This window comes from Mycena indigotica (genome assembly GCF_014461135.1).
Source record: "Mycena indigotica strain 171206Taipei chromosome Unknown Mind.scaff0010, whole genome shotgun sequence".
NCBI classification, from domain to species: domain Eukaryota; kingdom Fungi; phylum Basidiomycota; class Agaricomycetes; order Agaricales; family Mycenaceae; genus Mycena; species Mycena indigotica.
The window spans coordinates 864,839-881,796 of NW_023503009.1; the positions used below are offsets into that span (position 1 = coordinate 864,839).

Consider the following 16,958-nt stretch of genomic DNA (forward strand, 5'->3'; position numbering starts at 1 on the left):
CGTCTTCGCAGTCATTTGTGCTACCACCGGCAGGCGGAGACACCAACTCCTTTCGGCGGCTCGAGAGGCCGCTGGGAAAGTGGATACTGGGAGAGCAGCATGCGTTCTCAAGTGCTTTCAATGTCTTGCCCCCACTTGACTGGCCAAACAGTGTTTCCATTCGTTCCGTCGCGAGGCTTTTCGGCCTGAGAGCATGGGTATATCTACGCTTTCGCCTGAAGCTCTATAATGACTCACAAGGTCGGCAGCGTCTTGACGCGCATACAATCATCATCTTCGCTAACCGGACTAGGCCAGGAGGTCGGGACTTGCGAGTGTGGCTGTCGAGCTATGGATAAACCCGAAGGTGAGTAAAGCTTGCCGCTCTTCTGTCTGTTTTATACTCACTTGTTTTTTGGATAGCCGGAGGGCCTACGCGTTTTGACACGAGCTACCATATATTCTCGCTCGTCAATCCATTTGCGCTACTGCTGCCTTGTTATTGGAATGCTTCCGACATTCTCATCTAATACCACGGGTTCGCGGAGAAGAACGAAATACCCAAACGACACTGTCTATTCCCCCATACCTTCAACCCCGGTTCTTCGCGTTCATCCACCTACAGCTGCCGTTCGCATTCCCACCGACAATTGCACTCAGACTTCTCTGATCCTTCTGGCGCGCGTCACGCTGGTGCTCGTCTTGCGCCCGCATGATCTGGCTTTGCAGACCGCATCCTTCATCGAAGTTGCCACCCCCAATCCCGCGATAAATTACCTCATCGAGAACGACCTCGCTTCAGCTCTTGGCATCATGTTTCGCGATCGATACTGCACTACTAGTACCCTGGTTGTCGGTGAAGGAAGTCAATCGGAATACCACCCCAGCACCCCCCTCGGATTGTTGCGAACGTGGTGGAGCAAAGGTTTCTCGACAGGCACATACGGTATCTTGGTGATTATCTCCCGCGTTGTTTGTAATATCCTCATATTATATTCACCAGTCGACACGGTCGTTGCAGCGGGAACGAATCATGATCTCGCTCAGCGTATCATGCGGCGGCGCAGTGCTTGCCACTAAGGCAGGCTGAAGGGATCCGGAGTCAACGACCGCCGATGCTGAATCTCAATCATGTTAGCGGTTTGGACGGGCGTTGTTTCCCTTGGCCAATTCAAAGGAAAACGGTGCCAGTTCGACGGTAGTCGCTCCCGATACAGTAAGTATTCTCATTTGCTTAAGTTTCTGCATAAATACCTGCGGCAGCTTACACAAACGATATCTTCTCAGCTCGACTTCACGTTCCACTCGTCTAGGCTAGTCACTATTTCCTTTACGAGTGGTTAAGGCATTGACACACATATAGAAACACCTCCATGCAATTCACCGCCCTCTTCGCCTCCCTCCTCGTCGCCTGCGCCGCCGGCAGCGCCAGCGCGACCACCCTGAAATGGCACGCCGGCGCGGGCTGCACCGGCGCCATCATCGCAACACAACCCGCGGCGAAGGCGGGCCAGTGCGTGCTCCTCGCCAAGGGCCGCACCGCGCGCAGCATCTCCTTTAACGGCGCCAAGGGGATCGACTTCTTCGAGTCGGGCGGCAAGCACGACAACTGCGCGAACGGCGAGCAGGCGAGCAGCAAGAAGAACTCGGGCTGCGTGACCGCGCCGGCTGGGTGCGTGTTTTTGCTGCTGGTGTTGGAGAGTTGGCTGATGGGATCCTCCGTGTGGCGAAAGTATGTCCCGCGGGGCAGTTGTCTAGCTGCCTACAGACAAGACGTGAGTGGTACGACCAGTAAAAACGAAGGCCACGTACCATATAGTGAGCTTCTAACGGGGTTTCAGTCCTGCTATATCTCTGGCTCCGTTGTCGATATCCGTTGTCGTCCAACAGCTGACGGAGCGGGATATGCCGCTCAAGGACGAGCTGAGGGAGTGATATCGAGCCTTTTAAAGCGCCGGAAGGAGAGTTGCGGGCGAGATCTGGGGCAAGAACACGTCAGATGAAAAAGGGGAGGAAAATGTCGCGCTTAACACACCAAGAAGACCATTATCTCTTCATCCCGCTGGCCCATACCGTGCTCCTCCTTTCCTAGCAACCACGGTAATCGATTGTTGAGGCGCTGGTGCGACGTCGCATGAGCGAGGACACGACTGCTGGCGTGGACAAGCGGGCAGTCAGTAAGCCATCGTGTGGTGAGTTGTCCGACACCCCGGACTTCTCGTGAGCTTGTGTATAACGAGGGCGGATGTGTAGGGGAGAGGAAGGACGGGTTGGTGAGGACGGAGTAGCTGTCCGTGGTGGTGGGGGAGATGAAGAAGAAGAGATGTGTCACGCGTCGATCTAAGTAATTTTTCCTTCGTCTTGTCTACCTGCTGATACTGCTGCTCACGCCGCTCTGACCTGTAGACGATGCTCTATGGTAGTTTTCTCACCATTCTTTGGCCGGCCTTCTCTGGCATTGACTGGTTTTACGGCCGCTGCTATGGAAGCTTCGAGTTATAACTTATCCAAGTTGCATCCCAAATTCAAGATATGCTCATCGCCAAACTGGTGCTCGGCCAAAAAATGTTAACATATTTCTCCTAGCTCACAGGTGAGGTATGTAGACACTCCAATCAACATCTCTGAAAGCTGCAGCAGGCAGCGAACGCAGGGTGGATAACGGTAACACCAGGAGAATAATGCGGGCCAGCGAGTAGGTGCTGGCGACGATAATGAGTGCAACCTGCCAATGAGCATCTGAGATGAGGGTTGTCTGAATTTCCAGGCATGCATAAAAGATGAGAATGAGGGGTGCCGCGACAAGAACGAGCACTGCTGCGCGCCACAGCCACATCTCAGCAATGGAGGGGAAGGCCGTGGCCCACGCAATGCAGTGGATTGCGCCAAAGAGCGAGCCACACAGAAGTTCATACAGCCATGCCCATTGATAGCACAGTAGAGAAGATTTGAAAGTCCTCGTAGGCTGCACACCAGAATGTCGGTAAGGCCACATTTGATAGAGGGTCGTACTCGTACAGCGCGTATAGGTTTGTGAACATAAGCTCAAATCGCTCGAAAAGTGTTAGGCCGCGAGTGGAATATGGCAATGAGTTTCTCTCGCTGGCGGGGACAGATGTTACAGACAGCTTGAACGGGGTCCGCACATCGAGTGGTTTTGGCAGCCACAGTACCCAGGTGAGAGCGTTGATCATAGCGAACGCTAGCGTTGCAACTTCGAGCTCAGCGAGGGGGAGATGCTGTGCTCTCCGGGCGACGCATTGGGCGATGAACCAGAGGCCTTGACAAAGTGCGAGGCCTTTTGAGAAGGCATCGCCCTTGCTTTTGTCCTCGATTTCCGATTCGAGCACCGCTTGGATCTCTCGTAATACATTTCCGGCCATGATTTGCTTTCTCGTGACGATGGGGTGGCCGTCTGCGTCGACGAAGCCGCCCATGACAATAAAAAACCCGTGCGTAAAAGATAGATCGTATTCTGCCAATACTTAGTTGATGAGATTCAACGAGTACTAACGCACCGTGAGCGAAAGCATGAGCCATCATTGCCTGCTTCCCGGCCAGTCCAATGATGAGCTCCGGCGCAATAAGAGCGACGACCATGAGCTTGAATCGGTGCAATAACGGTCTATTGCCGTCAAGCAGAGTCCACTTCACACGGCTCCATAGCCCAGCTCCCTTGTTAGGTCGCGCAGACGTTGGTGGCGGGACATTGGGGTGCACAGACACCCAGATACACAAGAAGACGGTGACCAAGCAGCCCCAGATGATGTCGAATAGCCGGCGACAGTCGTTTATGTCGCGACAGTCGTCAGTTGTGCTGCGGAGGTGGGCAGAGACGGTGGCGAGAAGGAACAGCATGTCTTGACAGCCACTGGCAGCATGGGAGAGGCGCCGTATAAGTCTAGGGCTGTCTGGCGCTTGCAGTATTGACGTTTGAGAGAGAAATAATGATGTGTGACACTCTCTTCCCCGCACGACCACCATCTATTCATGTGCCACTCTGCTCGACCATGCCAGGCCTCAGGACGGCGGGGGGAGTCATGCGATGCTATCTGGTTTGTCCTTGCCTCGTGCGTATTGTCTTTTCCTGCCACAAACACCGCTCTTCTGACTTGTTACTTTACTTCAGGTAGACTAGACGGAAATTCTATATCAAGGCGCAGACGACGGAGAAGCAGGAGAAGAGGGAGTGGAAGGACGTAGAGAGAGGGATTGGGAGAGCGCAAACAGGTGTGTTATCCAGCGTGTCATTTGTGTGGTCAGTAACTCCGTCTGCAGCTATTCTCCACGCTTCTTCCATCTACTCTCTTTCGAATTCGGTTTACTACCCTCAGGGCCGCCCTCTTGCTTGCCGCAGTTCACCCTCGACCGGTTTCAGTCCCCCGCTTCCGTCGCCATTTGAAAACGACCAGAGGAAGGCTGGTGCCCGTAACGTTTCTGTTTGGCGCGATATGTGGCCCTGGTAGACACTCGCTGAACTCCCAAGCACACATCCGTGAAGGATACTGCGGCAAGGATATGGGAACACTGGGAGCTGCCGCGCGAAACGTGCGTTGAGCACCAACTTGTCGCTAATGCTTTCCGCAATCCATCCAGCTGCTCTATTCCCGGTTTATTCTCCACACACACTGCCTGAGGCATATCGAGCATGCACCATCCGCTCCCTTCACCCAATATCCCCCGTTCTAAGGCTCTTACCCCGAATTCTGCATGGCACCACTTTGGACCGGAATTACCTTCAGATTGTGGCGCGAGGGAGGGGCTCTGGATATGGAAAATCGTGCGCTTGGAATGTGCGTTTCTAATAATGTGTTCTTCACGCTGGGGCTGACAATGTTTCCGCCCATTCAAGCTCCATTCTTCTTCTTCCTTCTCTCGCAAACGTCCCACCCACCAGATATGACCACAAAACTGTTGGGCTTCTCGTTTGCTTTGCTTCTTGAAATAACGAGGAGAGAGAGAGGCCGCGAGACCAGCCCCTGCTCTTCAAGTTGTTTACGGTTGTGTCTTCGACGGCTGTCTCGCCACCGGCCGCTCGGCGCTGGACCTTCCCATCCCATCCGCGAAACTGTTGTATTTGGCCGTCGAGCAAGGGGGAGCACGAGAGGGAGGGGCAAGACAAAACTACAACTCAGTCTCCAATCGCATCTCTGTATCCCCAGCACGCCGACGTAACATCACCAAATTGGTCACAACGCTGTAACGACTTTTCGTCGAAACAAGCGATTACAAGCCGCTTGTTAGCCTAGGTCAACCTTACCATTACTGTTAAGAGACTAGTAACATTCTTTCAAGATTCACTATAACCCTTGTTGTGAATGAGAAGGGTAGTAGTATAGTTGATACACCCTTCCAAGTTCCAATTGGGTCACGATAACAAGTCAAGTAGACAATCGATTCAGTTAGGCTACACTGCTCGTACTTATGTTACAGTATTTGTGCACATTTCAGCTCAGTATTCGTAACAACAAGACCATTCGCAACAACAAGACCCCGCCATAGCATCTCACACCAGTCAACTGAAACTTGAAGTCAATCTAATTGTCCAAAGCCTCCATCTTCACCGAAACCGCTTTCTCTGGCTGCTGCGCGATGTGGCCGACTGCCGCTGTGTTATCTTCCGACCCCGCCTTCTCGTCTACCTCTAACTTTTCGTGAAGGAATTCGAAACAGCAATAATGGCAGACCCTGGGGCATTCATCGTAGTTCATCTTGTTGTCCATGATACGATGAAGAATGGCCCCCGGGGTATAGTCCCCAGCACAGTCATCCATAAACCCGCAGTGGCCGTAGGACTTGGCCAGTCTTGGTGGGGAGAAATAACGTCCGTAATTTGGTGGACTTTGAAGAGGGGGGGACATCGAAGGATTGAATGTTCTAGATGCGCCAGCCCGCCGAACCACAACAACCGCCGGGCGTGTGTGCATGACACCCTCGTTGGTATAAGAGTAGTTTTCACAAAAATTAAATTGCTCAAGGTTTTGGGTTGTGGTCGAGCTTTAAGAAATAGGTGTGGTTGCAGCTTTTGATTACAAGGCAGGTTTGTGTTGCTCAACTGTGGTTGAGCTTTTGGTATTTGTGTTTAAGGTTGAGCTTTGTGATGGATGCTTGTGTGGTGGAAATTCTCAGTCATGGATAAGCTCTGCTGTGGTTTTGTGAGTATTCCTTGCCAAATTCACATGAATATTCAGATATCGGTTCAAAATAATTTGCACCGAGGCTGCCTGGATAAGCAGCCTGGCACATTCGGAATCATCCACTTCCATCTGAAAACTGACCCCTTCAATATCTGAATGAGATCTGGTGCAATTTCTAGCTAAAATTTTCAGTAGTGGGATAGTTCTGCTGCTGGGATTCAAGAACATTATTGTCTTACCAGGACGATATGGCGGTCTGATGTGAGTGTGCTTATGTGAGGATGATCCGAATGCCGGCCTTTCCACTTTCGGGTCTTGATCCGACTAGGTGATAGTGACTAGGCGATAGTGACCGCGATACTCACATCACCACCATTCACAAATCATCATGCTCAAAGCGAAACCACAGCATACTTAATCTAATTCTGCTACCACGCTAATCCTAGCACAGGGTCTGGCCAGCCACTCAACCTGACTCTGACACCACGACCAGGAAGCACAAACATGCAAATTGTCCACAGGCACCTTCATACATACCACAGGTGAGCAGTAAATATTTTTTTGTGATAAATGGCCTCATACGTTGGTGAATCGGTCCTTCGTGGGATCGCCGCTGCCATTGTCGTTCGTGGAATCGCCGCCGCCATTTGCAGAGTTATCAAGCGCTTTCTTATTCTTCTTGAGAGATGGTTTGTCTTTGATAGGACGAGTTTCCTTTAACAAGCGCTGGATGTGCAATCAACAGCAGAAAAAGCCGACCGAGAATCACACACATAGATTTGTTTATACTGCTTCACAGTTTCTGGCATCTCCAGAATACGAGCATCGTCGTCGAGGTCATCAATCGGTCGGGCGTTGACTGCTTTGGAGCTGAGGACCGTGCGATTTTTCAGAGCTCTGCGCACTGCAGAGCGATCACCCGAGAAGACTGCAGTGAGATGTCGTTCGCTATACCCCACAGCCCCAAATTCCCGACATATAACACGGTCGACAAGTGAGAGGCCACCGTGAGGAGTCCTAGGAAATATGAGCCTTGCCCAATGACAGATGGGTATGTACCTCTTTTTCCTTTCTTGACCGACTTCACCAGTGGCACTGGACTTGTTGCTAGGCAATGGCACGGGTAGGCCATACCCGCGCGGGTACGCGGGTTTTACCCGCGCGGGTACGGGTACGGGTCAGCGGCTGTCTTACCCGCGGCTTGATGAATCAGCTGGCTTTGCTCCCTTGTGGTGTCCAAGATGCTCTGCGTTCGACTCTGCTCTCGCGCAGCATTTTTATCCCACCTTCCGGACAATAACCAAGCTGTCTCTCCCTCCCTGCCTGCCCAAACCATGGGTAAACCCATACCCGTACCCGCGGGTATGAGTACTGTGGCTGTGCGGGTACGGGTGCGGGTAGGCCTTCGGATACCCGTGGGTATACCCGTGCCATTCCCTACTTGTTGCGAAACGGTGAGCATGATCGACACTGGACTTAGATGAGTGAGGCTTACGGTGGGTTGGGGGCTTGTTGCGCGAGCCATTTGGTGGTGGTGGCAGTCAAAAGGAAGAGCAACGACTGCGGCGTCCCAGTGGCTGTGAATTTAAACTCGATATTGAATGTCTTTAGAATTTCTTCTTCTTTTCACCTCTTCGAATGATGGCGGCTGAGGTGGTAGCGTGGGAGACATAGTCAGTACAGTGTGTGAGGTCGTCGTTCGTGTCGTGCCAGTAGTGATGGTGGTAGTTGGGAGTCAGGTTTTCTGAGTCCGAGTCCAGGTGACGCTGCAGTGATCCGGGCCCACGTGATCCGGCCGCTGATTCTAGCAGTGAACTTGCATGACGAAACCTATAAGTAAGCGGACTTTCTCGCTTCATGAAAGAAAATAATTGTGCATATCATTCAGGAGCCAAACCTAGCCTATACACCAGGGCAGCATCCCCTCCATACAAAGGCTCGTCTTCGGCTTCACCACCATCCTCACTATCAGAATCTATCCTCGCATCTGCCCGCCAATCTGCATCTTCCTGTTGTTCATCCTCCTCTTCCTCTCCCCCAATAATGGCGGCTTCAGTAGTGTTGATATCGATATCAGGTATAGCACTTGAAGAAGAATCTGGCTCCATTGGATCTGGGTCATGGTGTTGAACGTTGGGAACAATATTACGATGACCGACAACATTGCTATGGTAGCGCATGATCATGTCTCGGTCCACCATCCTAAATTTTCAGAGTCAGTAAATTTCTATTCAGATAGAACACGAAAAGCCTCTACAAGTTGACATAGTAGTATCGCCAATCCAGGTCTTTGCGAGACTCGTGACGCGCCACCGACTTGGTGGGAAGATAGTCCGTCGTTTCCCCATGGCAAAAGGCGGGAATCAAATGAGTACCCCGAACAACATCCTGAGGATCAAGAAATCCGAATGCGTTGGGATCTTCATGCGACATGTAGTGAAGACGAGGTAAACACTTTGTTTTGAAGCCAAAACAATAAGTCATGTCCCGTTGGAACCAACGCACCCATAGAAATTCAATGCGTTTTGCTTTTGCGGGGTGATCCGCCAGTAACACATGAGCATGAAAGATTCCAAGAATTTCGCCGTACCAGTAAGGGTGAGGGTCCACTTCATCTTGAGAGCGTACGATGAAGAATCTTCGAGTACGTGGGTTCAGCATGTCCTGATCCCTCCGAACATCATAGGTCGTATAATTGACCTTCATGGTCGCATGGGTATAGAGCCTGAGCAAATCTTTTTCCACGATGACGTTCAACAAATCGTCTGGACCAAACTGAATGTCGGGGTCATCAATTTGAAGTAGTCGCTGCCGGAAATGAGATTTGAGCTTGAGCGTGAAGTCCTAGAATTACATTAGTCAGAATAGGAAACGGACATGGACTTGATGAACGTACTTGAAGTGCAGGGTCGGAAGCATTTTGGTCGACGTCCTGACAGTCATTTAGAGCAAGACTGACGATAACCTGAAGGAACACCAACCATGCGTTCCAAAGGTGGCCCATCCGAGTCGCTACCCGTATCTGAATCGAGCTCGATTTCTGCCAGGTCCGAGAGATTCCAGGAAGTCCTCCTTGAGTCGGAAATGTAGTGGTGTTGTTCCGGTGGAACGTAGGCTCCATAAGCCATGTTAGGCTGGGGCCGTAGGGCTGATTTAAGACGTTTTTTTGGCAGTGAGTGTGGTGGGTCTGTGTGAACTTGATGCAGGCGCCTCCAACATGGGAATTCCTACGGTTGTCGCCTTTTCTCTAGTCCTCTTCTCGTGTTCTTTGTACCACTTACGCCTCTCCCACATAGCTCTCATCAGTCTACGACGATGCTCATGTTTTGCGATTTGTCGGGCGTGGTCTCGTTTATTGGTTCGTCGATAAAGATGTTTGACTAGTCGGTGCGCAAGCTCCCCCTTAACAATAGATTAGCCAGAGCGAAGTGAGATATACCGCTTACAATCTGGGTCGAGAAGGAATCTGTTGTTCCGAAACGCAATATTGTGTCAGGATAGTCCGCCAGAGAGTGTAGCTTGTAAGTAATGAGATTAAAAGGCTTTTCTATTTTGTCCTTTTTAGGTTGAGGAGTCTTCGCTGCTGACGAGAGTTTGGCGTTGGGCAACTCGGAAGGTTCGGCTGGTGCTTTCGCTTTTGATTTCGCTTTTGATTTCGCTTTCGGTTTGGATTTCGGATTGGCCTTCGGTTTCTGGTTAGTGTTGGGTACTGGGCTTTGCTCAGTTGTGGCTCCGATGACTGCGACTGTTGAAGGCCCGGGAGATGTCGAGAGTGGAACGGGGATCATCACAACGGCTGGTGCTGAGGTCGCCGCTGATGCAACGGGCTCCATTGTAGCGGCAGCGGCAGCCTTCGATGCTCTCTTTGTCCGTTGGCGCTCCTCCCGAGGTAACTCATAAGTTTTCACATCGATAGTTTCTCGGGCGAATCGTCGAATCGTTGTTAGAAGGTCGGTGGTTGCGGTTCGGAAAAGCTGGATAGTTGTGGTGGTGTGCATTCGGAGTTTCGCATAGCCATGCCAGATGGCCAGCTCAAAACAGAGCTGGTCCACCAGCTTTTGATGCATTGGAAATATGCCATCAACGACCGGCAGAATGCACTGTATTAAGTATATATGAGATAATGACAAGGCTTTGAGTTCGCAACCAGACCTGTAGCACATCTTCAAAGTCCCTGGCCGCTGCATATTTCATGCCCGAAACGTTGTGACCGAAGGCGCGTATAACAGAACGACCAAATGTCTCAACTTGTCGAAATCTAGAGTTAATCAGATAGAACAGGACTAGAGTGACAAGTATTTTGCTAACCGCTGGTCAAACTCGTCAACGTTCTTGAACGTTTGGAGCATACGAATCAGATGTGTGATGATAGCTTTAGCTACTCCAAGTTCCACCTCATGCAATAAGTCGGGGACAAATAAGGTATAAAAATTGAAGGGTGTTTTCTCCGTATTGAGCTTAGTGAACGCATTCTGTCTCCGAGTGAATAGAAGCGACAGCACGGACAAGAATGAAATTACCCGCACAGGAACCCAGGATTTATCCTTTAACATCTTGTCGATCGAGCCCTTTATAACGGGAAGACCACTTCGGAAGATGGCTCTGCGTGCGTCTTCAATAGTTTGCCGTCGAGCATGGTCATCCACTCGGAGGACTTGTCGGCGCTTCATATCATTCACAGTGCCTGTCTCCGCGATCTGTGCCTTAGCAACAAAGCACCGAGGGCATGGATGGCCGCCCAAGCTTCTGATTGTAGCCAAAAGAACTCTTTCTACATGTGAGAACATTTATTAGACTGAAAATTGCACTGACTTTTCGGGATAGTCAGCACCATAGATGAACAAGCGAGGGAAAACGAGTTGAACAATGCCATCCCAGCACCGAATCTTTATGCCATTGTCGTAAGCGTCCATAAAGTCTTCCGAAAGCAATAGTTCCCATATTCGATGAATTAGTTCCCGTTTCAGGTGAGTATGAACCTCGTCGGGCATATCGCAATCATATTGCTGACGATACGCATCACGAATCGAGTCTGGAAGCTGTGAAACCTAGGTAAGTGTCGAACAAACATTAGAGACACATAAATACATTGGCAAAATAGACTTGATGGAAACCGGCATTGGAGGAGGGCTTGGCTCGAAAGCTTTTGGAATGGTTTCCAAAGAACGTGTACCCCGGCCACAGAGAAGCTGCACCAAATTGGGCAAGATGGGTAGCATCCGACCACTCCATCATGGCCATTATCATGCTTTCTACTGGATCATCAGGCGATTGGGGAGGCGGAGGCTGAGGAAGACTCTGGTAAGCCTCGAGCATCGCCGCGGAAGTATAAATTTCGCCGAATACTTCTTCGTGGCTGTGAGGAACGTCGGGGAGCCCATAGGAGTTTAGTGGAGAGTCGGGGTCGCTCAGAGAAACGGTATCCGGTGATCTTGAATCGTATGTTGGGTCAAATCGAAGAGAAAATGGAGTGGTGTGTAGTTTTCCGAATAAAGGTCCTTGGAGTACCTCTTTGATAGGGTCGAGGAGGGGACGATAATGGATATTGGTTACGATGAACTCAGGGGCATTGGTTTCCTCCTGCAGTCGTCCAACACACGGCAATTTGAGCTTCACACTGCCCTCAATCCACTTGTCTGAAACCCCAAGAGGCTCCACTCCCTTCCTATCAAGATCATCCAGAAACTTTTTGGTGGAGAAGGGGCGAGGGAGATCGGCCAAATTGACTCCATCGGAGTCGGCTTCATCGTCTGGCTGAAGGATATTGTGGACAAGGCGGTCAAATCCAGAAATGGAGCCAGGGTTTTCTTCTTCGACATGGTATTTCATCATGTGCGCTACGGACGCGTTAGGAAATGGATAAAACCACGGCTCTTTGGGAAGAGGTAATGCGTCAACGTTGAGTTCGGTGTCTTGTGGCGCGAGATATAAGTCATCAAGAGTGACATTTTTGTCGGGGTCGTGTGTGGGACGCCGCGGATAGACCTTGTATAAACCGAATAGATTGGGTTGAGTTTGGACCCATGTTGGAAGAGGTCGATGCGGAGGAGTAGGTTGTGGCAAAGGCCGAGCTTCTGGCTCAGGCTCACTTGAAGACACAAGCGTATACTGGTGGCGTATACGAGGGGGTAAAGGAGGAGCAGCGTCGTTGAACTTTGTGGGAACACGACAACGCCGTTGTGGTAATCCACTCTTGCGATACTTTTGAGGCTCCGGAGGTGGTTCTTCTATTTGCATCTGGACAACGTAAGATAGTGGCTAACGCACACTTCGAGTTGGAGCGAGGCGCACCTGCATATCAACTGTCGGGGTAAGCGCCTGTGGAACTACTGACACTTGCGCCGCCGCTGCCGCCAGTCGCTGATGCACATGTGCAACGGATTGAATGTGCAATGCTCTGAAGCCCGGGCAAGTGCGGTCATGGACGCTTTTTGCATCTCCCAAATTTCGCAGCGGTTTGTGGCAAAGTTCACATTCGTATCTTGCCTTGGGCATGGTGAGCAATTTGAGCCTAGAGTTGCTCAAGAGTCGAGCTTAGACTAGCGACGACTTATGATGTTTTCGTGAGACGGTCCAGTGAGCGCTCACTGGCGAACTTGAAGTTGAAGTCTGAGCTGATAAGCTTACATAATCTGACTTGACAAGATTCGATGCGGGACTCGAAAAACAACGAGTAGAGTAACCTACAGACTAGAGAGCTTATAACCTTGCTGAATTTTGTATTATTAACAGCTTGGATGCGAGACCAGCGCCTATCCTACGGGTGAGCCTCGGAAGAACAAGTCGTCCTTGGGTCGTTACCGCAAGAAAATCTCCAAACGTCGTCAGGTGGTCCTTCAGTGTCAATAAATCCACCGTGTCCTCTATCGCCAATGCTTTCCCTAACAGTCTACGCTGATGAACCAAATCCTTGAATATCTAGAAAAACGTTACACGAAGGAAATGCCAGACCTACCAATGTCGTGGACTGGGGTTGGGGGAGACGCGAGGCAAGGGAGCTGAATCGATGCTTGAGCTCGGATCATGCCCAAAAGTTTTGCGGGCGATACGACTGCTTGCTGCTCAGTTTGTTTTGGGTGATTTGTATGGTAAAGATAACTTACCTCGCGAGCCAATCGAGACGCTCCTGAATACAACAGAGACTTAAATAAAAAAACTGCATGAGCAAAGAGGGAAACTAGACCTTGCCCAAGACCGCGTGGTCAAGGATCAGCCATCGAGACGCTCTTTTTCGTGTTGTAAGTTGCCCCAAGGTCAGCGTTGCTGCGACAGCTTGTGAATCTACGCGAATGAGGAAGCGTAAAGAAAACATTGGCTTGACGATCTCAACGTGGACTTGATGAGACTGAAACGACCAGTCCGGGCTCTGAGTCGATGAGCAACAGAAAACAGTAGGTGTCGGGTCCCTTAGCACGATCGATAATGGGAAATTTCGTCACTGAGCGCAACAGCTCCAAGTTGTCGAGGAAACATTGGGCCCGCAGGAGCTGATGGGAAAAACCACAGCGAGCCGGATGGTATAAGGAACGCCTCGATTTTTGCGCGCCGAATCTACCTCATAGACGTTCCGCTCACTTGCGTAACAAGTTTGGCGAGAATCGGCATCACAAGGGCGAAATCGTACAACGAATTATCTCCGCCTCTGATTACTTTGCGATGCCCTTTGAGAAAGCCAGCGATGGTGTTGAGTAGATTGTGCGTCAAGGGCGGAGGGAGTGTCCTTCGTATGTGTAAGAAGGCTGCTGGAGATCGCCGTTGTCGTGTCTTTCTGGGCGCCAGCAAACGATTCGAAAACATGCCGCGTAAGGAGCACAGGTTCATTCCATATCAAGTCAATAATCGCCCCTCGCGCCGTTGCTGCAATCAGGAAATTTGGGTCCAAGACCTTATTCGCCAAAGTTGGGAATATAGCAGGAATGGAAGAGACCAAGATAACACGCCGCATGTCCCTTGAATCTGACCACCAGAACTCGAGTTCATTCTAAGAATGACAACTTCTTCCGCGAATTTGTCGGCTGAGGGTGAAGGCGAGGCTCGAGGACTTGAAGCTGAACTGGGTGCTGAGCGACCGGACCCCGCGATAGGCATATTCCGATCCGCCCCAGGGAGTTCTAATAGATCCAAATAGAGTGCAGGAAGATTCGATATTGGTGTTTTGACCCAATCCAAGTGCTGATCGACTTCCTCGTCATCGTCGGCCCAGCCGATTTCTGCCAATCGTTTCCGCAACTCAGGTGGAATCGCATCTTTGTCGTTGCTAGTATCTTGTTCGCGTATAGATTGTCCTCAGACTGTGCCTATATCCGTGGCAACGAAAGCAAGCGGCCCTCGAGTAAATTTGAAAGCACGGTGGTTTCGGTCTATCAGCACCTGGTGAGACATGATTTGAATGCGGCAGTTCGCAAGTGCGTTAATCCTTCGGACTGCTTCCAGTCGAGTGGTGTCGTCCGAACTGAGAAGAGATCGTAACAGCATATATACGAAACGGGAACACACACCTGCGAAAATCCTCTTCCAGTTGTACCATCATCTCGTGAGGAGTCCTTTCTGCACATTGCCTGACGATAAATCATGCCTTTAAGCAGAAATAAATCAGTTTCGAGAGTGGTCGCAAGCTTTGAGGGACTTGCCAATCCGACAACACGACTTCACAAATGAGCCTGTTTTTTTGATGAAGCGGAGCTGTGCTGCCAAGACTTGTAGCGCGGTCGCCACCAACTCTCCGAACCGTGAAGACGAGGAGGTTTCCCGTGGGGGGTCGGGCGCTTTTTTCGTGAGGACGACAGGGCATTCTATGCACTTGAGGAGCGGCAGGGTCCCGGAGCGTTTGCCAACTGGTGCGAATTTCTGCAAGCTTTCTCATCCAGCATAATAGAATCGAGCGCCTGGCAGCCAGTAGTTGACAACTAGACGGAGGCCGTTGGGACATTCAAGTTCAGAGAGAAATTATGGTATGACTCAGATGTGCACGTGCCGATTTGGGCGTAGCCGAAAACTTGAACAACAACCCAACTAAAATTAATGCGGACTCTTTAAAACAAAATAACTTTGGGCAGTCTAAGACAATGGGATTGTAAGGATACTAATGACAGGCAACAGGATCAGAGGAGAATATTTCGATAACGTCCTTCACAGAGTCCATCGACACATCAACCACCGAGTCGGTGTCCTCCGAGTCGTCCAACGAATCCGCAGCTCCTTCTAGGGCGTTGCAAAGTTCTTTGAGGGTGGAGATGTTGGTTTTCGCCTGTGAGTGAGCCTCCGTAATCGCAATTTGGGCGTTGTGTAATACCAACTTCAAGTTGGCCACATCTTGGATGAGCAGGTCGTTGTTGTTTCGAACATGCGCCATTTCCTGTTGAGCAGTGTCCCGGCTTTTGTGCAGATGGTCGCAGCATCGACGAAGAGACTAGGAAGGTTGAAAAACCCCACAACAGGACGAAAGAATAAACCACACCTTGAGCTTAGATTTCAACTTCGATTCAAGGCCCGACTTCTCATCAAGTTCCTTGCGCATCTCGGCGACTTCTGTCTCCAGTTGCACATGTCTTTCCAACATCGTCTGCTCGTTATGCTCCAAGCGCGAAATCTCCTCTTGGAGAGCGTTGTTGGCGGCAGTCGCTTCTTCAAGTTGCTGCTGGCTTTCGGTATAGTTGGAAGCGATTGTTTTGTTCATCTCCTCCAGTTCGGCATACTCTGCCAAAAGATGTTTGTAATTGAGAGAGGCTGAGGTCGCTGTTAGCCTAAGTTCAGTGGAGCCCTTGGACGTACCCTCTTTCTCGCTCGCTGTCACTTTCTCGGCCAAGCTGGAAGGAAATTGTCAGTCAGCTGAAAAGACGATAAGTCTGGGAAAATGACACACAGGAGAGGCAACAGAGATTCCAAGGGAGAGTGCTCCATCGATGGCCCAGAGGATTTGGAGTTGGAATAAGCTGGAGTAAAGAGGCTCCGGTGCAGGGCAGGCACGTCCGAGGCGCTTGATTGAGACGGGCCTTGCGCAATAAGCCGCCCATGGCGCTTCAAGCCAGGGAATACCGCGGGATCGTGGACGTCGGAGCTGCCAGTGAACATGGGAAACGCGAAATAACAGCACAAGTGTAGCAGGAAGAGTAGGAAGGGGAGCGACCACAACTTGAGTTGCGACCATATGAGCGGGGGCTTTTTGAGAGACGACGAGGATTTCGACAAGGCCATTCTGAGTTTGGCAGGTCAAGCGATAAAATGTCATGTCACGGCCTCGGTTGACAGTTGATCAGCTTACCCATATCACCTTTCAACTTTTGGGTCGCCCAAGATTCCCATTCATGGACCTAAAAAGCCGTTACAACCCTTGTTTCGACTTAGAATCAGGACGCAAGTTCTAATCGGTTTTCTTCCCTCTGGACCCCACGCGCCCCTCCCACTCGCCGGCGGTCAACTGCATTCTTGTCGAGGCTGCACAGTGGTCTACGATGTCGTTGCCACCGGTTCCAGAACGTACTTCAGCTTTCAGGCCATTCTGTTTTCGACCTCACTGAATGATCCCAGACTCTGATTCGGCTTCTTCGAACACTGAAGGACACCATGACTTCGAAGAAATGAGGGCTGAGAATAGGCTGCTTCATAGAGAGGTTGCAAACCTTCTTCATCTCAATGAACTTCTGGTAGAATGCAACGACAATCTGGCCAGTGATGTGGACGAACTTGCTGAGAAACTGGGACAGTCCAAGCAGGTGGAGACTGCATTTAGTCTATTGCATCAAGTCTTGCGACGACAGCTTGACGAGCGCAATTCTCGAATCGCGGTAAGCATTTTCTTTCTTTATTCGGTCTCCTCGGGTTCGATTATTTGTTTAGAGGCTC

At 50.7% G+C, this 16,958-nt stretch overlaps 4 protein-coding genes across 4 annotated transcripts; 2 read left to right on the forward strand and 2 right to left on the reverse strand.

Moving 5' to 3' along the window:
* Positions 1-1,352: 1,352 nt before the first annotated feature.
* On the forward strand, positions 1,353-1,914 carry MIND_01118600 (uncharacterized protein; the record flags this gene model as incomplete). The annotated part of the gene is made up of 2 exons (XM_037367745.1): positions 1,353-1,651; positions 1,821-1,914. 2 exons carry the CDS (start codon positions 1,353-1,355, stop codon positions 1,912-1,914), a joined length of 393 nt encoding a protein of 130 aa, XP_037215577.1.
* A 974-nt stretch (positions 1,915-2,888) lies between these two features.
* On the reverse strand, positions 2,889-3,909 carry MIND_01118700 (uncharacterized protein; the record flags this gene model as incomplete). Its single annotated transcript, XM_037367746.1, has 2 exons — positions 3,498-3,909; positions 2,889-3,454 (listed from the first exon to the last, which is right to left on the reverse strand). Exons 1-2 carry the CDS (start codon positions 3,835-3,837, stop codon positions 2,889-2,891), a joined length of 906 nt encoding a protein of 301 aa, XP_037215578.1. The 5' UTR covers positions 3,838-3,909.
* A 718-nt stretch (positions 3,910-4,627) lies between these two features.
* Positions 4,628-5,154, forward strand: MIND_01118800 (uncharacterized protein; the record flags this gene model as incomplete). The annotated part of the gene is made up of 2 exons (XM_037367747.1): positions 4,628-4,772; positions 4,832-5,154. 2 exons carry the CDS (start codon positions 4,628-4,630, stop codon positions 5,152-5,154), a joined length of 468 nt encoding a protein of 155 aa, XP_037215579.1.
* Positions 5,155-6,692: 1,538 nt separating this feature from the next.
* Positions 6,693-12,611, reverse strand: MIND_01118900 (uncharacterized protein; the record flags this gene model as incomplete). Its single annotated transcript, XM_037367748.1, has 15 exons — positions 6,693-6,842; positions 6,890-7,133; positions 8,049-8,318; positions 8,374-8,570; positions 8,622-8,960; positions 9,013-9,048; positions 9,098-9,264; positions 9,314-9,343; positions 9,398-9,518; positions 9,563-10,216; positions 10,269-10,374; positions 10,425-10,883; positions 10,929-11,164; positions 11,220-12,353; positions 12,408-12,611. The coding sequence occupies 15 exons, from the start codon at positions 12,609-12,611 to the stop codon at positions 6,693-6,695; spliced, it is 4,347 nt and encodes a 1,448-aa protein (XP_037215580.1).
* Positions 12,612-16,958: the final 4,347 nt, after the last annotated feature.